This window comes from Balearica regulorum, chromosome 1, assembly GCF_011004875.1.
Source record: "Balearica regulorum gibbericeps isolate bBalReg1 chromosome 1, bBalReg1.pri, whole genome shotgun sequence".
Lineage (NCBI taxonomy): Eukaryota > Metazoa > Chordata > Aves > Gruiformes > Gruidae > Balearica > Balearica regulorum.
Window position 1 is genome coordinate 133,538,486 of NC_046184.1, and position 16,985 is coordinate 133,555,470.

At 42.4% G+C, this 16,985-nt stretch overlaps 1 protein-coding gene across 1 annotated transcript in view; it reads right to left on the reverse strand.

Annotated features, from left to right (window-relative positions):
* BEND2 (BEN domain containing 2) overlaps window positions 1–16,098 on the reverse strand; it is a 31,003-nt gene extending 14,905 nt beyond the window's left edge. The window contains exons 1-6 of the mRNA XM_075775597.1: window positions 15,946–16,098; window positions 7,901–8,047; window positions 4,730–4,890; window positions 3,445–3,516; window positions 3,174–3,248; window positions 407–511 (exon numbers count right to left, since the gene is read on the reverse strand). Of these exons, the coding sequence (XP_075631712.1) occupies window positions 407–511; window positions 3,174–3,248; window positions 3,445–3,516; window positions 4,730–4,890; window positions 7,901–8,047; window positions 15,946–15,958 (573 nt within the window). The 5' untranslated portion in view covers window positions 15,959–16,098. The remainder of the gene's footprint in view (window positions 1–406; window positions 512–3,173; window positions 3,249–3,444; window positions 3,517–4,729; window positions 4,891–7,900; window positions 8,048–15,945) is intronic.
* Between the last annotated feature and the right edge of the window lie 887 nt (window positions 16,099–16,985).

The window sequence follows — 16,985 nt, forward strand, 5'->3', positions numbered from 1 at the left end:
CCAGCCTGTGTGACTGATGCATAAACTCCCTTCTAACTGGAGAAGCCAACGAGACAGTACACCACATCCAGTAAAGCAGCAACACCAATACACCTAAGTTTAAGACAAACTACACAATTTATTTCTGTTTCTTCCAATACAAACAGAGTTTTACAGCATCTATCACAGTATCCAGAATTTGATAGGGGTAACCAGTCATTCTGTGACCACTGGTCAATAGCACCACAGGAGATTGAAGCTAGTATATAATAAGAAATGTAGAATAATTAAATTGAAATGGATTTTAAGTCTACTACTTTCCTACTAACTTTAATCTTAGTGAAAGGAGAGGATTTTTTTTAAATAAGTATCAGACGAAGTGAGAGAATTTAAGGAAAAATAATTGTCTTAGGTCTTTAATACTCACAGGTTTGAGTAACAGTGGCTTTACACGGGTATGCTGCATTTCTGAGACCTTCCGATGAAGCAGGTCAAATTTTTTATCCAATTTCTGAATGGCATCATACATGGCCTGACAACAAATGTAAGGGTGAAAACAGTATTGTTTCACAAGAACCCAATTTATATCTGAAGAAATCAAGAAAGTTCCATTAAGGGCAAAATTCCCCTTCCAAAACTGGGTAATATCTGTAGATAATATATACATTCTGTAAGCACATTAAAGATCAGCTTAGATACAAAATGCAAATAACAATAGTAAATATCACCGTAAAAAGAATTCTCAGAGAAGATTACTCCTGCAACTTTAACATGGCTGGCACTTAAATGTTGTTCTTCCTGCTTCCAGCAGATGCTTTATTTTTACCTATTGAGTACATTTTGTTTTACAATGAAAAGCTGCTAACAAGTTCTAAAGTAAGTTAGGTATTATGATAAGCTATTTTAACTTATTATAAGTTTCTAATTACAGAGGTAAAAGATCTACAGGCAGCCACCAAAATACTGATTTCTAGATCACCAATGGTAAATATATTTAGAAAAATACTATCTGTAGAATAAAAGTCCCAACTGGAACTGAATGCATCCAGGGATGTCAGAGACAAGAAGAAGGGCTTGTGTTAAGTACATAGGTGACAAAAGGCAGGCTAGGGAAAATGTGGGCCCACTGCTGAATGAAGACAGGGGACCTGGTGACACAGGACACAGAAAAGGGTGAGGCATTCAATGCCACCTTTGCCTCAGCCTTTACTAGCAAGAGCGGCCTTCAGGAATCCCAGAGACCAGGGGGAAAGGCTGGAGCAAGGAAGACAGACACCGGATGGCAGAGACTCTGGCCAAGGAACACTCAAGCAAACTGGACATACAGTAAGTCCAAGGTGCACCCGTAAGTGCTGAGGGAGCTGGCTGATGTCATTGCGAGGCCACTCTTGATAACCTTTGATCGATCAAGGCGAACGGGAGAAGCGCCCGAAGACTGGACAAAAGCAGACATCACTCCTATCCTGAAGGAGGGCAAGGAGGAGGACCCAGGAAACTACAGGCCAGTCAGCCTCACGTCCATCCCTGGGGAGGTGATGGAACAGCCAAGGCTGGAAACCATTTCCAAGCAGATGAAGGACAAGAAAATCATCAAGTAGTCGTCACAGCATGGCTTCACCAAGGGGGAATCATGCTTCTCCAACTCCATGAACTTCTACGATAAAGTCACTGGCCTGGTAGATGAGGAGAGCAGTAGATAATTGTCTGCCTGGACTTGAGGAAGGCCTTCAACACTGTCTTCCATAAGATCCTCGGAGACAAGCTGTTGATGTATGGGCTGGGTGAGCGGACAGTGACGTGGATTGGAAACTGGCTGAATGGCTGGGCCCAGAGGGGGGTGATCAGCAGCACAAAGTCTAGTTGGAGGCTGGTGACTAGTGGAGTACCCCAGGGGTCGCTACTGGGTCTGATCCTGTTTAACATCTTCATTAATGACCTGGATGATGGGGCAGAGTGTACCCTGGATTGTGCGGGTGGACACCAAGTTGACTGTGAGCCAGCAACGTGCCTTTGCCAGAAAAGTGGCTAATGGTGCCCTGGGCCGCATTCGGCAAAGTGTTGCCAGCAGGTGGAGGGAGGTGATCCTTCCCCTCTCCTCAGCACTGGTGAGGCCACACCTGGAGTGCTGGGTCCAGCTCTAGGCTCCCCAGTACAACAGAGACGCAGACATGCTGGAGAGAGTCCAGCAAAGGGCCACAAAGATGATGAAGGGATGGGAGCATCTCTCCTGTGAGGAAAGGCTGAGAGAGCTGGGACTTAGCTTAGGTTTCAATATGATAGCTATCTTTTAAAAAAATTAAATATCCTTAGACAAAACAACATATAAATCTTCCCAAAATTTAGGAACATCTCAAGAGAGCACTAAGAGACCTTCAATCATTGTAGCCAGTACAGGCATTATTGAAAGGCTTCATGTAGCCCTAGGACAGATTTATTGGGAGGAAGTGATAACAGTGTGGGAAAGGAGATAGAAAGGGTCTAGTACGCATCAAAAGAGGCTATAGCTTCTCAGTACTGCTACTTGCTACAGCACGCATTCCCAGACTAGCAGCAAGATTGTTACTCACACAATTTTTTTTCACAGCATCGCCAAATATATGCTGAAAGAGTCTTACAAGACATTAATACTTGGCTACAAGCCACTCACAAATTATGCTCCCTAAAGCACAGCCTGAATGTCTTTCACTCTATAGAGAGTACTGTGACTCCAGAGTCACGTTAAGTGCTCTCCTGAATTAATATGGGATGCTTTTAAATTTTCAGTGCAGTGATTTTCAATCTTGCCAGCTACTGCTTCAGAACTCAAAAGCAAAGAATGAACCAAAACAACAGGACCAGGATTTTGGCATGCTTTTGGCAAACCTCGCTTACTTTCAAAAACTGAGTGTGTATGACAGTCAGATCTTTCCCATTACTGTGAAGCCCGCTCCCAATAAATCACTAGTCTTTATATTTTGTATTAAAGCTTAATATTTGAAAAGTATTCTTGCCAACTATGGTGTGAAAAGTTCAGAGAATATGTAGTAGAAGATTATTTTTTCATTGAAAATATTGCAGTTAAGTGGGCAACTAACAAATGAACAACTGGAAAGACTGAAGTCATAGGTAATCCAATAGAGACTGTAAATCTTCCCAAAATTTAACTAAAATTGTCTCTGAAATGGCATTTAAACAAAGGAAAAAAAAAATATTACCTGGCAATAACTGAGGACTTCCATAAGAGTTTTCTGGTGATCTCCAGCATAGGAAGCTTCAGATACAATACTCCCCTTTTTCATGAAAATAATTTTAAAAAAAATAAAAAAAAGAAAGAGTGTAAAGTAGCAGTATATACACAGTCTTAGGATATCACATTAAGCCAGTAAATCCCAACCTCAAACCTCACACGTTATTTTGATCTACCCCTAAACATGCATCCCCAAAGCAGCTTTTCAAAATCAGTCAAACAAAAGAAAATGAACTTACACATTCATAGTCTGGCTCATACTCATAAACGACACTGTCACTATCTTCATATTCTCCTTCCCCAGTTCTCATCTGGGAAATAACATAAAGAACTTTCAATGTTTTGAATAATTAAATAATTTGAAATATAAACTACAGAGAGAACCTGTTAGGAATCCAACTTGGACACTTTCAGTTACAGCTATATTTCTTCCCTTGGCTACAAAAGGGCCCAAGGGAGTGAGACTTAACACAGTCATCTCATTTGTGTGCCTGTGGTTAGGTCATATGAATACTCACCTCAATTTTGGTTTAAGAGTACCTTATTCTGGTTTAACATAAGCCTCTTGCAAATTTATATAATATTACGTATTTTAATTTGGTTATTCTAAAGCCAGAACTCTCTCATCTGGCTATATATGTACTATATAACCAGGCTTACGTAATTACGAGACTCCATGTAGATTTTTACACTAACATAAATAAATCAATTTGAAGAAAAATGTGTATTTATTTCAATGAGTATAACTGCACGCAGAAGCTGTAAAAATGTCTATTCACAAGCTAAAAGATGTAATTTTCTTACTGCTTGAAAACTGCTTTTGGACAGGAATCAACAGTGCCACCACCTGGACGGTTCTGACATTTTTCTTCCACTGGATGGGAGCAGTTCCTGTCCACCATGCATCACAGATTTCATGAGTCTCTTGTTGGTTTGTGTTTTGTTGTTTGGGTTTTTTTTGTTTTTTAAAGTCATATTTAAATCAAGTCTTATTTTAAAAAAGGTTGGTTGGGAGGTGGGGGGCGCTGGTTTTGTTTTACAACAGGCAGAATTAAACAGAGTGGAACTGCTTTTATAGCATTAAAGACGCTTCAACTGTTGGAATTTAATTAACCCTTGTATGGTGACATGAACTAAGCTTCAGATTGCCTCAAGTTAAAAATACAGGTAGTCTGTCTTTGGACAGAATTGTTCATGGAGGCAAGTCCTCATTCAACATTACGTTTCAACTCTTATCCTAAATTGCACAAAGAGATTTTTACTGAAAAAATTAAGAGCATCTACAAGGGAAATTAGTGTAAGTTACTCTCCATTGTACACTAGCTGTTGTTATACATATGTACAGTATCCAACACAGCAAAATTTTAAGCTTGCTAGACGCTTCCATGCACTACGTGGATATCCTACCCATACTTCTTCACTGGGATATCATCAAATGAACACAGGAAAGTGAAGGAAAAATGACATTCCCAATAACATTTAAACTGGTTTCAAAATAAAGGGCTACTGTTTGGCAAAACATACCACATTCTGTCCCACTAGAGTAGGGGCAAGTCGTTTTCTTTTATTATGCAAAAACACAAAATCCATTTTTTCAGGGCTGTGACCATTTCCTCTCTGCATACTTGCAGAATGGCTCATTTGTGATGCCACTTGTTCAGCTAGCACTGATAAGCCTTCGCTTCCTGGAAAAGGGGAGAGAAAGCAAAGCACATCAGCTCGCTACAAAAAACATGCACAGTTGCCCATTATTTTACTGTCAAACTGCTTGGTTATTTGAAATTTGTTTACTAGCTTATTATTAAACACTTATAAATCCACTTTATTTGGATCTAAAATTGGTAAATTCAATTTAATATTCTTTCTTCCAAACTCTCTCCAGCCTCCATTTCATTTGCTTTGCTTTTCACTGTTGACTCTCTGTTCTCATGTCCATGTCCAAAGTGACAGAATTCAAAACCCCAGCAAAACCAATTAACTGAAATTCAGGCGATACACAGTTCCCGTTTGTTTAGTCCTCAGCTGTCCCTTCCCTACACTTAGAGGGTCTCCTCCAGTTTTGTCACTGAAGCATATCTTTTTTGTTGCACAGTGCCTCTGATATGTCCGTGGTTGAGCAAAGACTACCAAACAAACTATCCACAAGTGGTACACAAAATGTCTTCACCTCTTCACGTGAGCCTGGCACACGGTTAAAAAGCCATTACCACAGTTTATCACTGCTCCATCCTAATTCTTTTGAAGCCCACAAGATTGCCAGACCTACCTTTTGAAGAATGTTAAAGAATTTTCACAGTTAAGAGAAAAGGTGTATCTCTACTGCCAAATATGCCTGTCCATCCTTTACAAGTTTCCACCTCAGACTGTCAGGAAAGGGCTATGGCAGCTCTTTTTAAAAGAAATCAAAACATTCTTAAGAGAGGAAGAAGAAAAAAAAAAAAAACTATTTTCCCTTGAGTTCTGTATATTTTACCTATAAATGGGCCAAGCACTATATAGATAATGTCTTATCTGTATATCTTAAAAGACAAGTAAAGCTTAAGAAACTAACCAAGACATTGGAAGGTTTCCAAGAAATAAGGAGAAAATCTTAGCTGGCATAAAAAGGTAACACCAAGTCTCCACCATACTATCTGCTCTGAAGGAGCTTTTTGGAGCTTAGGCCAAGCTGAAAAAATATGGTGGGGAAGTTTTGTGGATACCTACAGTAAGTTCCTCCCAAGTAAAAGGGGCTACATGAGAAAAGTTACAAGAGTACTTCTTAGTGGTTTTGCAAAATAATGGAACTAATTTCATGGCCTAGCTAGAAAGAAGAACAAATATCTCAGAAGTGAAGGAGAAGAAAACAAATACAATAAAATCAAGCTAAGAGAAATACTGAAAAGCAAAAGACAACCAACCACTTTTGTTTTACACACTACAAGAGGAAGGGCCAGAGGCAGAACAGAGAAGCAGTAATATATTCAGTATCATAAGCTAGAAAAAAAACTTCTTTGAATTAGGAGCCCAGACAAATGTAGCAGAGCTAACAGATGCTACCTAGGCAAGATCTATGGTAGATTTAGATTAGTGTAGTTAACACAATTTTGAAATCACAATCAATAACTGAATAATACTTTTAAAACAATGTAATGGCTTAATACTTGTACTCTTAGGTGAAGATTAAAACATACCTACCCTCCCACCCAGCTCCAGAATTTGCTTCCTTTCCCAGGATGCCTCATCCCTCTGTCCCTGCAACACAGATCAAGCTAGCACTCATCTTCTAGCACTAAGCACCCCCGGAACTGAGAGCCTGGGAGATGGCAGCACTCTGTGGGATCAACACCAATACAGGCAAGAGGACACGTTGAAAGTAGAAGAGGTGCAGGGCAGCAGGATTAACACACTGGCACAATGTAGTCCCTCAAACTTCAGACACTTTCTGCAGCCAAACCAGAATGCCACTTCACCTGGAGAAACACTAGGTCCCTGGTTTAATTACATTTTAAACATATTATGTTAAACTAATTGTCTTTCTGATTAGCTTCCCAAATTTAGATTTAGGCACAAATACAATGACCTAAAAAAAAAGTGCCAGCAAAAGTGATACCAAGTTTGTGGGCATAAATGGATAAGTAAAAAGCGTAATAGAAGTGTTCTGCAGCAGGCGGGGAGAGAGACCTAGATCTGTATCTCATTGATGTTGAGCTTGCTCTGCCAGCTAAGTATCCGTAGGCAAGAAGATATGAGACAAAAGTAAAATAAACTAGTTTGGACAGTGTGTCTATGACAGTTTCTCGAGCAGAAGTTTTTATTTTATTTATTTTAAACAGAGACAAAACCATCCTCCTCCCCCCAAAAAATATGTTTTTAGATATAAATGTACAAAAAATTACAGTATACTGTCAAGTAGAAGATAAAAAAATTAAAGGATCTCAGAAGTACCTAACAACACTGGGAAACAGAGATACAACTTGACTCTGCTGAAAAGAGATGCTGATAAGAATCTCTATAAATTCAACTGGCCAAATAAATAAACAAACAAAAAACACACACACATCCCCAAACCAACCAACCAAACCACCTAGTAAATGCCAAGACTTAGTTACAGTCATTTTACTTGCTAACTTGGTAATACTGCTCCTGGATTTAGTAAATGCACATAACAGCTATGATTAATTTTTATCTGGGCCAATGGAGAATTAGGTAAATTTCTGAGAGATTTTGAACTTGCATGTTAAAATAAATACAATGAATTAAAGACAATTACCAAAGGCTACTTGTAGCTAATAATTTATCACCTTAATCATCTTACTCTCAGCACACATCAGTATCCCCAGTGCTCCACTAAATTACACTGGACAGGTTATCTAAAATGTTTACTTTTTGGGTTAGGTTCTTCTATGACATTTATTTTCCAAATTGCTTTCTAATTCATTCCTAGGTATACTTACTTTATAAGTACATAAAAAACTGTCTTTTAAAAACATAATATTAATAGTGGGCCCACTATTAATAAAGACCTCTAACGTAATAACTAAAAAGGTTTCTCTTTTTAAATGCATTGCCAAGCAATTTCTATAAAGTAGCTTTCTAATAAAATGTTTTGAAGATATGGGTAATACAGAAAGCATTCAAGACAGCAGCACTGAACATACAGCATTAAAACTAGCCATCAACTATTAGATCACAATAAAAATAAGCAGCAATTACCATAAGCAAGTTGAGCCACACTGTGAACAGCACTGTTTACTTCAGAGTTTTGTTCCATTGACATGCAGCTTTGTGTGGATAGTCCATTTTCTCCATGGTCAATAATCACTGCTTCAACATCATCCTCAACATTCACAGATACATAATCTATTAACATACGCAGAAAGAGAAACAGGTAAGACTAGACACTATTCTAGTGTTGTGACAACTGTACTGCTTGCATCATGTCTAGCATTATCTGCACTGTACCACAGGCTAATTTAAAAGCAGTTTCACTTTAGCATCTAAACGCAATCGCTTTTAAACATGGGCATTGAGATTTTAACACGCACTAGAAGGGAAGCGGCTTACTATCGCTTCGTTGGCAGGATTCTCAAAACTATTCAGTACCCAACTCTTCCTACAGCGTGCAGTTTGAACAGGAACAGTTATAAGCCAGTAACAAGCACTTCTGAGAACTCCACTACTTACATTCAACATATGACAAGACATTAATTTGGTTCTGAGATTTTACTTTCATAAATAAGAAATGCTTAATACACTTGGAACAAACCACTCTACAAATCCTAACTGCATATTTGTTATTCAGATCAAACCAAACATTGTCTCCCAGTGAGATGCAGAAACATTGAATAGCAAATCTCCTGTACCAATTTTTTTCCAATTAAACATGCTACATCAAGAAAAAACATCCTGGTTTCAGAATCATCAATGGTTTGGGTTGAAAGGGACCTTCAAGATCATCTAGTTCCAACCCCCCTGCCATATGCAGGGACATCCTCCACTAGACCACGTTGCCCAAAGCCCCATCCAACCTGGCCTTGAACACTTCCAGGGATGGGGCATCCACAACCTCTCTGGGCAACCTGTTCCAGTGCCTCACCACCCTCACAGTAAAGAATTTCTTTCTAACATCTCATCTAAATCGACCCTCCTTCAGCTTGAAACCATTACCCCTTGTCCTGTCACTACACTCCCTGATAAACAGTCCCTCTCCAGCTTTCCTGTAGGCCCCTTCAGGTACTGGCAGGCCGCAATTAGGTCTCCCTGGAGCCTTCTCTTCTCCAGGCTGAACAACCCCAACTCTCTCAGCCTGTCCTCATAGGAGAGGTGCTCCAGCCCTCTGATCAGCCTCCTGGCCCTCCTCTGGACTTGCTCCAACAGCTCCATGTCTCTCCTGTACTGGGGCCCCCAGAGCTGGACACAGTACTCCAGGTGGGGTCTCATGAGAGTGGAGCAGAGGGGCAGGATCACCTCCCTCGACCTGCTGATCACACCTCTCTTGATGCAGCCCAGGACACGGTTGGCTTTCTGGGCTGCAAGCGCACACTGCCGGCTCATGTTGAGCTTTTCATCAATCAATACCCCCAAGTCCTTCTCCTCGGGGCTGCTTTCAATCTGTTCCAGCCTGTAGTCGTGCTTGGGATTGCGCCAACCCACGTGCAGGACCTTGCACTTGGCCTTGTTGAACTTCATGCGGTTTGCACGGGCCCACCTCTCCAGCCTGTCAAGGTCCCTCTGGATGGCATCCCTTCCCTCCAGCGTGTCGACCACACCACACAGCTTGGCATCACCGGCAAACTTGCTGAGGGTGCACTCGATCTCACTGTCCATATCACCGACAAAGATGTTGGACAGCACTGGTCCCAGTACCGACCCCTAAGGAGCACCACTCGTCACCGTTCTCCACTTGGACATCAAGTCATTGACCACAACCCTCTGAGTGCGACCATCCAGCCAATGGATAGCTGATCTAGCTATAGCTAGATCTGGTGGTTTTGGGAGAGGAGGGAGTGGAATTTATTCTTGATGAAACAAATTAATGGAAGGAATCATACCATGAACCACTAAAGTTAGAAAATAAAAAATTCAGCCAGCACACATGCACAGTGACACAGTAACAACATGAACACGTGCCATATTTTCCACAGGATCTCTACCCTGTTCAGTGCACAGGAGTGACTGAGCTCCAGGAACCAGTCAGGGCTGTGTAAGTGTAACAGTGGTCTGGTTCTTTACTCTTATATAAGCAATTCACTGCAAATCCTGCTTTCTTCCCTCTGTTCCAATTTCTTGAGATACCAAAAGGTGGGAAAGAAGCTGAATTCCACAGGTCAAAGTTTTCCCTCTGCCCAATACTCCCATCTAAACCAGAAGAAACAATACAGCAGTTTGGATTTGGCTGTCATCAAATTAGGAAAGACTTCACCAAATTGAGGGTCTGTTCAGAAACACCCTGCAGTCAATAGCTATGTTTACAGTAGTAAATGAAGCCAAAAAGCTAGTTGGGGCATAGTTCCCCTGCAAAAAGGGGTTTAACTGAGTGGACATGAGCTGGGATATGCCGCTTAGGCTCAGAGAACAGTTCTTGGCCAGTTTTAATTAGCTGTGTATAAGTAAACAACAGGACTACTCATGAACTTAATTTAGGCACAACTTTCAGCAAAGCACGTCAGTGATGTTCACTGACTGAAGTTCATTGTAGGCTAACATGAGTTACTTGCCTGTGTTGAATTATTTAACTGCCTCACAGGCACAAATGTTTTTGTTGACAATAATTTCGTATTGGGAGAGAGTTAAGCAAGAGTCAGGAAAAGTACATCTGCCACGAAGCAAGTGGGAACAGAATCCTCTCTGCCCATTCACCCAACCAGTACACCAAGTTACTGTATGGCCTGACAGACACCCTACTAATAGCTGGGCCTCTGCTGCCCTGCAAACATTTTTCTTTCCCCAAGCAGAGGAAGTGAACACAAGTTGTACATTACCTGTGCAACCCTACAATACACAGAATTTACCCTTATATTCATAATCTTTGCCACAAATCTCATGCCTCACTTTGGCCCGTGGGAAATAAGGCAAGCAAATCAAGCCTACCTGACCAGCAACTGTGTCACTCAAATCTACAGCATACAGACCAACGGGTATAGAAAAGGGAAAATTCTGTGGAAGCAGCATGTAGCAAAGACAAAGCAACTCCATTGGGACTAGAAGGCGGCCACTACAATCAGAAGTCAGGAGAGTTTCTACAATGGTTTGATAGTTTCTACAATGGGTTGATACTGAAAGCAAAGCTCAGTCTTCCATACTCTCCACCATCCTTTCTTAAACAGTTTCAAAATCAGAATTTCAACAGTGCAGTGGATTCCAGGCACAAAGTGTTTCCAAAGTCTGTAGCTACAGCAACTCACAGCTGGAGGATAAACATAAACCAAACAGGAAAATACAGAAATGGAAGACACCTCACTTCCAAAAAATATCTAATTAATTACAAAATATTTCTACAATGACGTAGAAGCAATGCGGCAACAAGGACTAGCATCTCAAAACTTTTAACCCCTAAGGTGGTTGTCAGGATCCTCCTCACCCCCTTTGGGGATGGCTCTGAACTTCCATCACCCATTGCTGAACGTGGCTGCTCTCATACAGGGAAAGGAAACTAGTCCCTCTTCAGAATGGCACTCTTACATGGGCAGTCAGGAAGTTCTGAGATTAGAATACACGACCAGTCACTGGAACAATAAAGGAAAGCTGCTCTAAGAAATGCAGACCCACCTGCTTTATACCAACCACATCTTCCTTATTCTAGTTGCCTTGCCTCTAAAGTCAGTGGACAAATTTAAATGGCTTTACTCATCACCAAGAGAACGTCTGTGCTCAAAAATACTTTGTTTAGAAGACTTGTCAAGAAATATTAGCTAATTTAAAACAAAAAGCGGGGAGGAGGTAGTTCTCATCTTATAGTCCTATATATACTTTATTCAGTCAAGGGAAAACAACTCTTAGTGTCACTACTATAGTCATTCTTACATGTGAGGACAACTTCGTTCATTCAACTACAATCTTCATACTGTCAAAAACTTGTGACAAAAGAATTCCAGCTATTTACTCATAATCTTAAAGAAACTGCAACTTGGTCCTGTAAGCAATTCTAAATATTTCTGATGCTTCTTAAAAGAGCTAGCAGTATGGAATAATACCACATATATAGCACCAAACAATATGAAATACATATCTCTCTCAAGCAGAAACCACAAACTGCCAAATTCTGTGATTAATTTGTGCTCCTGAAAAAAAATAAATAAAAATGAAGCCATCAAGATATTTTTTACTTGTGACCTGAATGAAGATGCAACTGCATTTCTTGCGTCAAGTTACTAATTTCATTGCATTAATTAGCTCCACTGACACAAAATATCATGGAATAGATATATAGACGTTTCCAGTAAGTCTTGAAAGGAAATTATCAATTTTAAAAAGTATGATTAAGGAAATATTTTAGGTTTATGTATTTCAAACAAGGCTTTTACTGTGAAATGAATTACACATTACAGTAAGACTTACTAAACAGGCTGGTTTATCCGATCATTGGAACAAATTACCAGTTTAAGAGAACTCTGAATTTCTGCTTGAAAACTGAAGAAACGATCATCTAAAATTAGAAAACATCACCAAACTAAATTTCCTTCTCAGACTCAGTGCATGCTCAGGGTTATATGGTATAGACTATGACTTACTATTTTCAGTAAGGCAGTAGGATATGCTATAATATAAGGTAAAGGCTCATAAAAAACACATTGTACTTAAAGATAGTTGTAGACAGAGAAATGCTGTGAAATGATCCAATTAGGAAGCCAAGATTGGAGGTGCTCTTTTTAACTTAAAAGCTGTTTATGTTCACTGTTCAGAATTCTTTCACGAGGAGCTCTTTGCTTCTGCACAAAATCATCAGGTAGCAGGTATTTGTAGGAAGTTAAATGGACTTAAACTTGAGCCCAGCTTTTATAGTGATTTGCATGTAAAAATGTCCAACTGTGTCTAACTCTGCATCAGAAGTTACATCATTGCTATATTAAGTTACAGCTTTTTATGCAGCAAAGTGAAAACCAAGCATCACGAAGAATTTCTTTCCAGTAACCAATAGAGAATTATATTTAAAAGTCATTATGACTTGAAAATTTTCTCTCTTTGGAAACTGTCATTTGATCAACATACTCCAGCAACCAAATGACTGATTATCTTTTTACTACTGCTCAGTCACCTATCGCCAGTAGCATAGGCTTTGGTGAAAAGAGCTGAAAACAGAAGAAAAATGTGAAATGTAAGAATGGAAGACAAATAGAACCGAACTGCAACATAAAGAAAACTGCAGGGGGCAGGGGGAGGTGGAGCAGACAACACACAGCACAGGGCAGACGGACACAGGGACAGATGGCATGACACATGACATTAGCACCAAAATAATTTAGAGATGGAAATACGTTGATATTAAACATCAAGAAATACTAAAAGCAAGCAAACAAAAAACCCCCACAAAACCAGAAAATGAAACCCAAACATGAACTCTTTCAAAGCCAGAGTTAAAAAAAAAAAAAAAAAAAAGACAAACAAAACCCCCAAAAACTCTGTAGCAACTACAAATTACATACTGAAGCAAATCAACCCTACTCAAACAAATAAAAGATACATCAAGGAACTTCCCTGGGTTTAAACTAAGTCACAAAAGGAGAGCCAGCTAGCATTAACTTGGACTACAACTAGATCCTGCTCTATTTATGGTCCGACACTTACGCTAACATACACAAAAAAAAAGGATCCACAGCGTCATGATGCCTTTCAAGGGTAGTATCATCTCATCCCATCCCAGCTTCAAGTCATCACTTGCATATTAAAGCAATCTCATTGCGGCCATAACAGAGTTTAAAGCACCTTTGTGCTTACTGCTTTACAAGCACAGAAATACAACCAGATCTGATGCATCAGCTGAAGCCTGAAGACAAGCTAGCAGACTACTTCTCTTTCCCAGAGTACATTACTAATTAAATACACCACATAAGCCTGTGGGATAACGAAGGACTTGTGCTGAGTCAGACATTACCTGATGAATACTCTCGCTTATTGATGAAAGAGAAATGTAGGTAACCACGAGGTATGGAATGGTAAAGGGAGGCAGATGAGAGCTGAAAGCACTGAGTAGTACTAAATACTATCCCAATCTCTGCTACAGAGTTCCTGAGGGCTGCTAGCAAAATCACTAAAACTAAATCAAACCTTTCACAGAAATCCAGCGTTTTTTCTTCATTTTCTAGGAGCTCAGGTAGACACATCTCTGTATGTCTGGAAACATGTTTGCAATACTCCCAGGTGCAACAGACGTCCATGGAAGCTATGTGTAAGATGAACTAGATTCTATAGAGATACTTAAATACTGCACTCAGAAAAACTAGGTACCATCTACCTCAAGTTGCATCCTTGAATTTAGCATACTTCTGATAATTTAGTCCTTAATCTAGATAGGCTGTCACAGATCAGAGACACCAGAATACTCTACCAGAGATAAAATGCTTATCAATTGTCTCTGAACACTGAAACAGTAATTTAGAATAGTATAGTCAGAATTTGCATGACTGAAATTTGCAACAGATTAAGACAATGGGATCATATATGGAGTAAATGCCAACCAACTACTATGGTGAGAAGCAGAATAATGAAACTAGATTTCCTGTGGCTTTAGGTCTCATATTTGGATTACCAAGATGCTAGTAAGATCAGAACTAAAGGTAAAACAAGTCTCACAAACAGGACTTTGATGTTTAAAAGATTTGAGCTCATACAGTGCCTTTTGACTGAGGAATACTATTAATGGCACCTTTTTTCTATTGTCAAGGAATTTAGAACAGTCTTAGTATTTGTTAAGATTACTGAGTTATAGACAAAGCCAGTCAGGAGACCAAAAATTTGAGGACAAACTTTGAGAAGGAACAGACACCCAACGTATTACCTTAGAAGTTTGCCTAATCAAGAGTAGATCAGGATTGCTGTGCTCCCACCCTCCTACATCTCAATCCTACTTCTTTACTTCATGCTGACACTTGTATAATTGCAGAGTGATCTGGCCAAAGCCTAACCACACCAAAAATAAGATTATTTTTTAGCCAGAAAATCTCCCTGAACCATGAAGACACACAAGTAAACCGGGCATCTGGGTAAGAGACAATTGGAACCTGTTCCTCTTAAGCGGGTGGAGAGGTCTGTGACAGCAATGACAAGCTAAACCAGCTTCAGGTGATGTGAGACTGTATAAACATTACTCCTCGGAAGGGCAAGGTGAAGCACGTAACCAATAGAAATATACTTGCTTTGATCTTAAGTAAATGAAGCCCATATACCTCCAAGATATAGAAGTTGCAGTGTGCATGAATGGAAAGATCATTAGGTCAGGCACCTCACTTTAGGAGCATTACTCATGTCTGCTGTGCTCTAGTTTTGTATCGGAGTAACTGCAGCACTCGGGGACCTGCCAGGGCCGAGACACCACCGTTCCACAGCAAAGTCTCCCCAACATTTTGCCACTATGCTCACCCACCGTTTGAAGACTTCAGAACGTAAAAGCTTTCCCCATCGCAAATCACGCTAACTGCCGCTGTCACCCTCCAGTCCTACACCGTGAGGTAATCAAGCTGTGGCAAGGCCACATTACTTCTTCTGAGCATTAACTTCACTGAGACCCCCGCTTCCAGCTCTACAACCGCACAGCCGCGCACGGCTCGGTTTAGCTGCGGAAGGAGTAACGCTTCAGGGGCGCCTCGGCAATACGCGGCCCCAGGGAAAACCCGAGGGCCGCGGACAACCCGGGAGGCCGCTGGGGCACGTACGCCCGGCCCCGGGGGCCCACGGCAGCCCCTCCTACCCACCCGCGGGGACCCCCACCCCCTCAGTCCCGTCCGCCGGCTCCGCACCGCCCGCGGAAACCGTTAACGCTGCCGGCCCCGCCGCCCCCACCCTCCGCAACACCGCCAACCGCCCGCCCGCGCGCCCTCCGCGCCTCGAGCCCCCACCACCACTGACGCGGCGGCGACGGGCAGTAACGAAAGCCAATGGCAGCGGCTCGCCGCGCCGGAACCGGCGAATAGCGGCGGGAGCGGTAGGCGTGGCTCGGCCGGCTCGGCGGAGCGCGTTGGGGCTGCTGCGAACGATGAGGGAGCGTTCTCCGCGTCCCGTCTCCCCTCCCTCGGGGAGGCGGCGGGGGCGATCAGGAGCCTTACCCTCGGCGGACATGGCTTGCTGGGGCGGCAGAGCGCGGGGTCCTCCTCGGGCGGGTAGGGTAGGGTAGCGGAGCGAGCCGGGGCTCCGGCACAGGCAGGTGTGGCCGGAATGCGGCGTTGGAAACGGAAGCGGCTTCTCCGACGTGAGCAACAAACTGTTTTGAAGCAGTGCGGCTGCGCGCTGGGCACGGGGGGCGCGCCTGGCGAACGAGAGCCGGGGGGGCGGGAGCGGTGCCGCCCTCCCCTTCAGCCGCCCGCCCGCGCCCCGGCGGCGGAGGTGCGATGCCCGGTGCCGGCTCTGGCGTTAGGCAGGGTGACCCGGCTTTCTCTGCGCTCCTCTTGGGTCCGTGGCGCTGCCACGCTCCCTGCTGGCTGAGGCCTGGCCGAGGCCTGGCCGAGGGCAGCGGGTTCGGTTTCATGCAGGCTTCTGCGTCCCTGGGAGGGTGGAGGGCTGCCGAGCTGCTCTCCGAGTCTCCGCTGGAGGGCAAAGCTATGGGTAACTTCAGGTCAGGCCTCTGCGGTTCTCGAACTGCAGAGCCGCTTGTGCGTGTCGTCCGCTGCCCCAGCTCTCAGCATACAATAACGTCTCGTTACCTTACCACACCATCAGGTTTGGTTTTGGGTTTTTGCAAACCACTTGTTGTAATGAGAGAAAGCCAGTTACAGAAGGGTGTTAACAGCTGCCAGGTGTCCTCACAGAACTGTACGAAGTCAGGTATCGGGGCTGCAGTTCATACAGGAACACTATGGGCCTTTGGGAGGGACAGAGTGTAGAAATTCGAGCCTCACCTACCTATATTAACAATTTTGTGGTTTTTGCCCGACTGCTGCCTCCTTCATCTCTATACGCCAACCCCCTTTTTTTTTTTTCATTCAGGATTGGGGATGGAGGGTTGGTAGGGCCAGGACACCCTGGCCAGACATGCCCCTGGGTGTGCTCAGACTCCCCTCTGGAGGCACAGGGACATGTCTGGGGGACTGTGTTTAGGGAGGGATTGGAAGAAGATCTAGAATGGTGATGGGACCTGATCTGCTTGTGG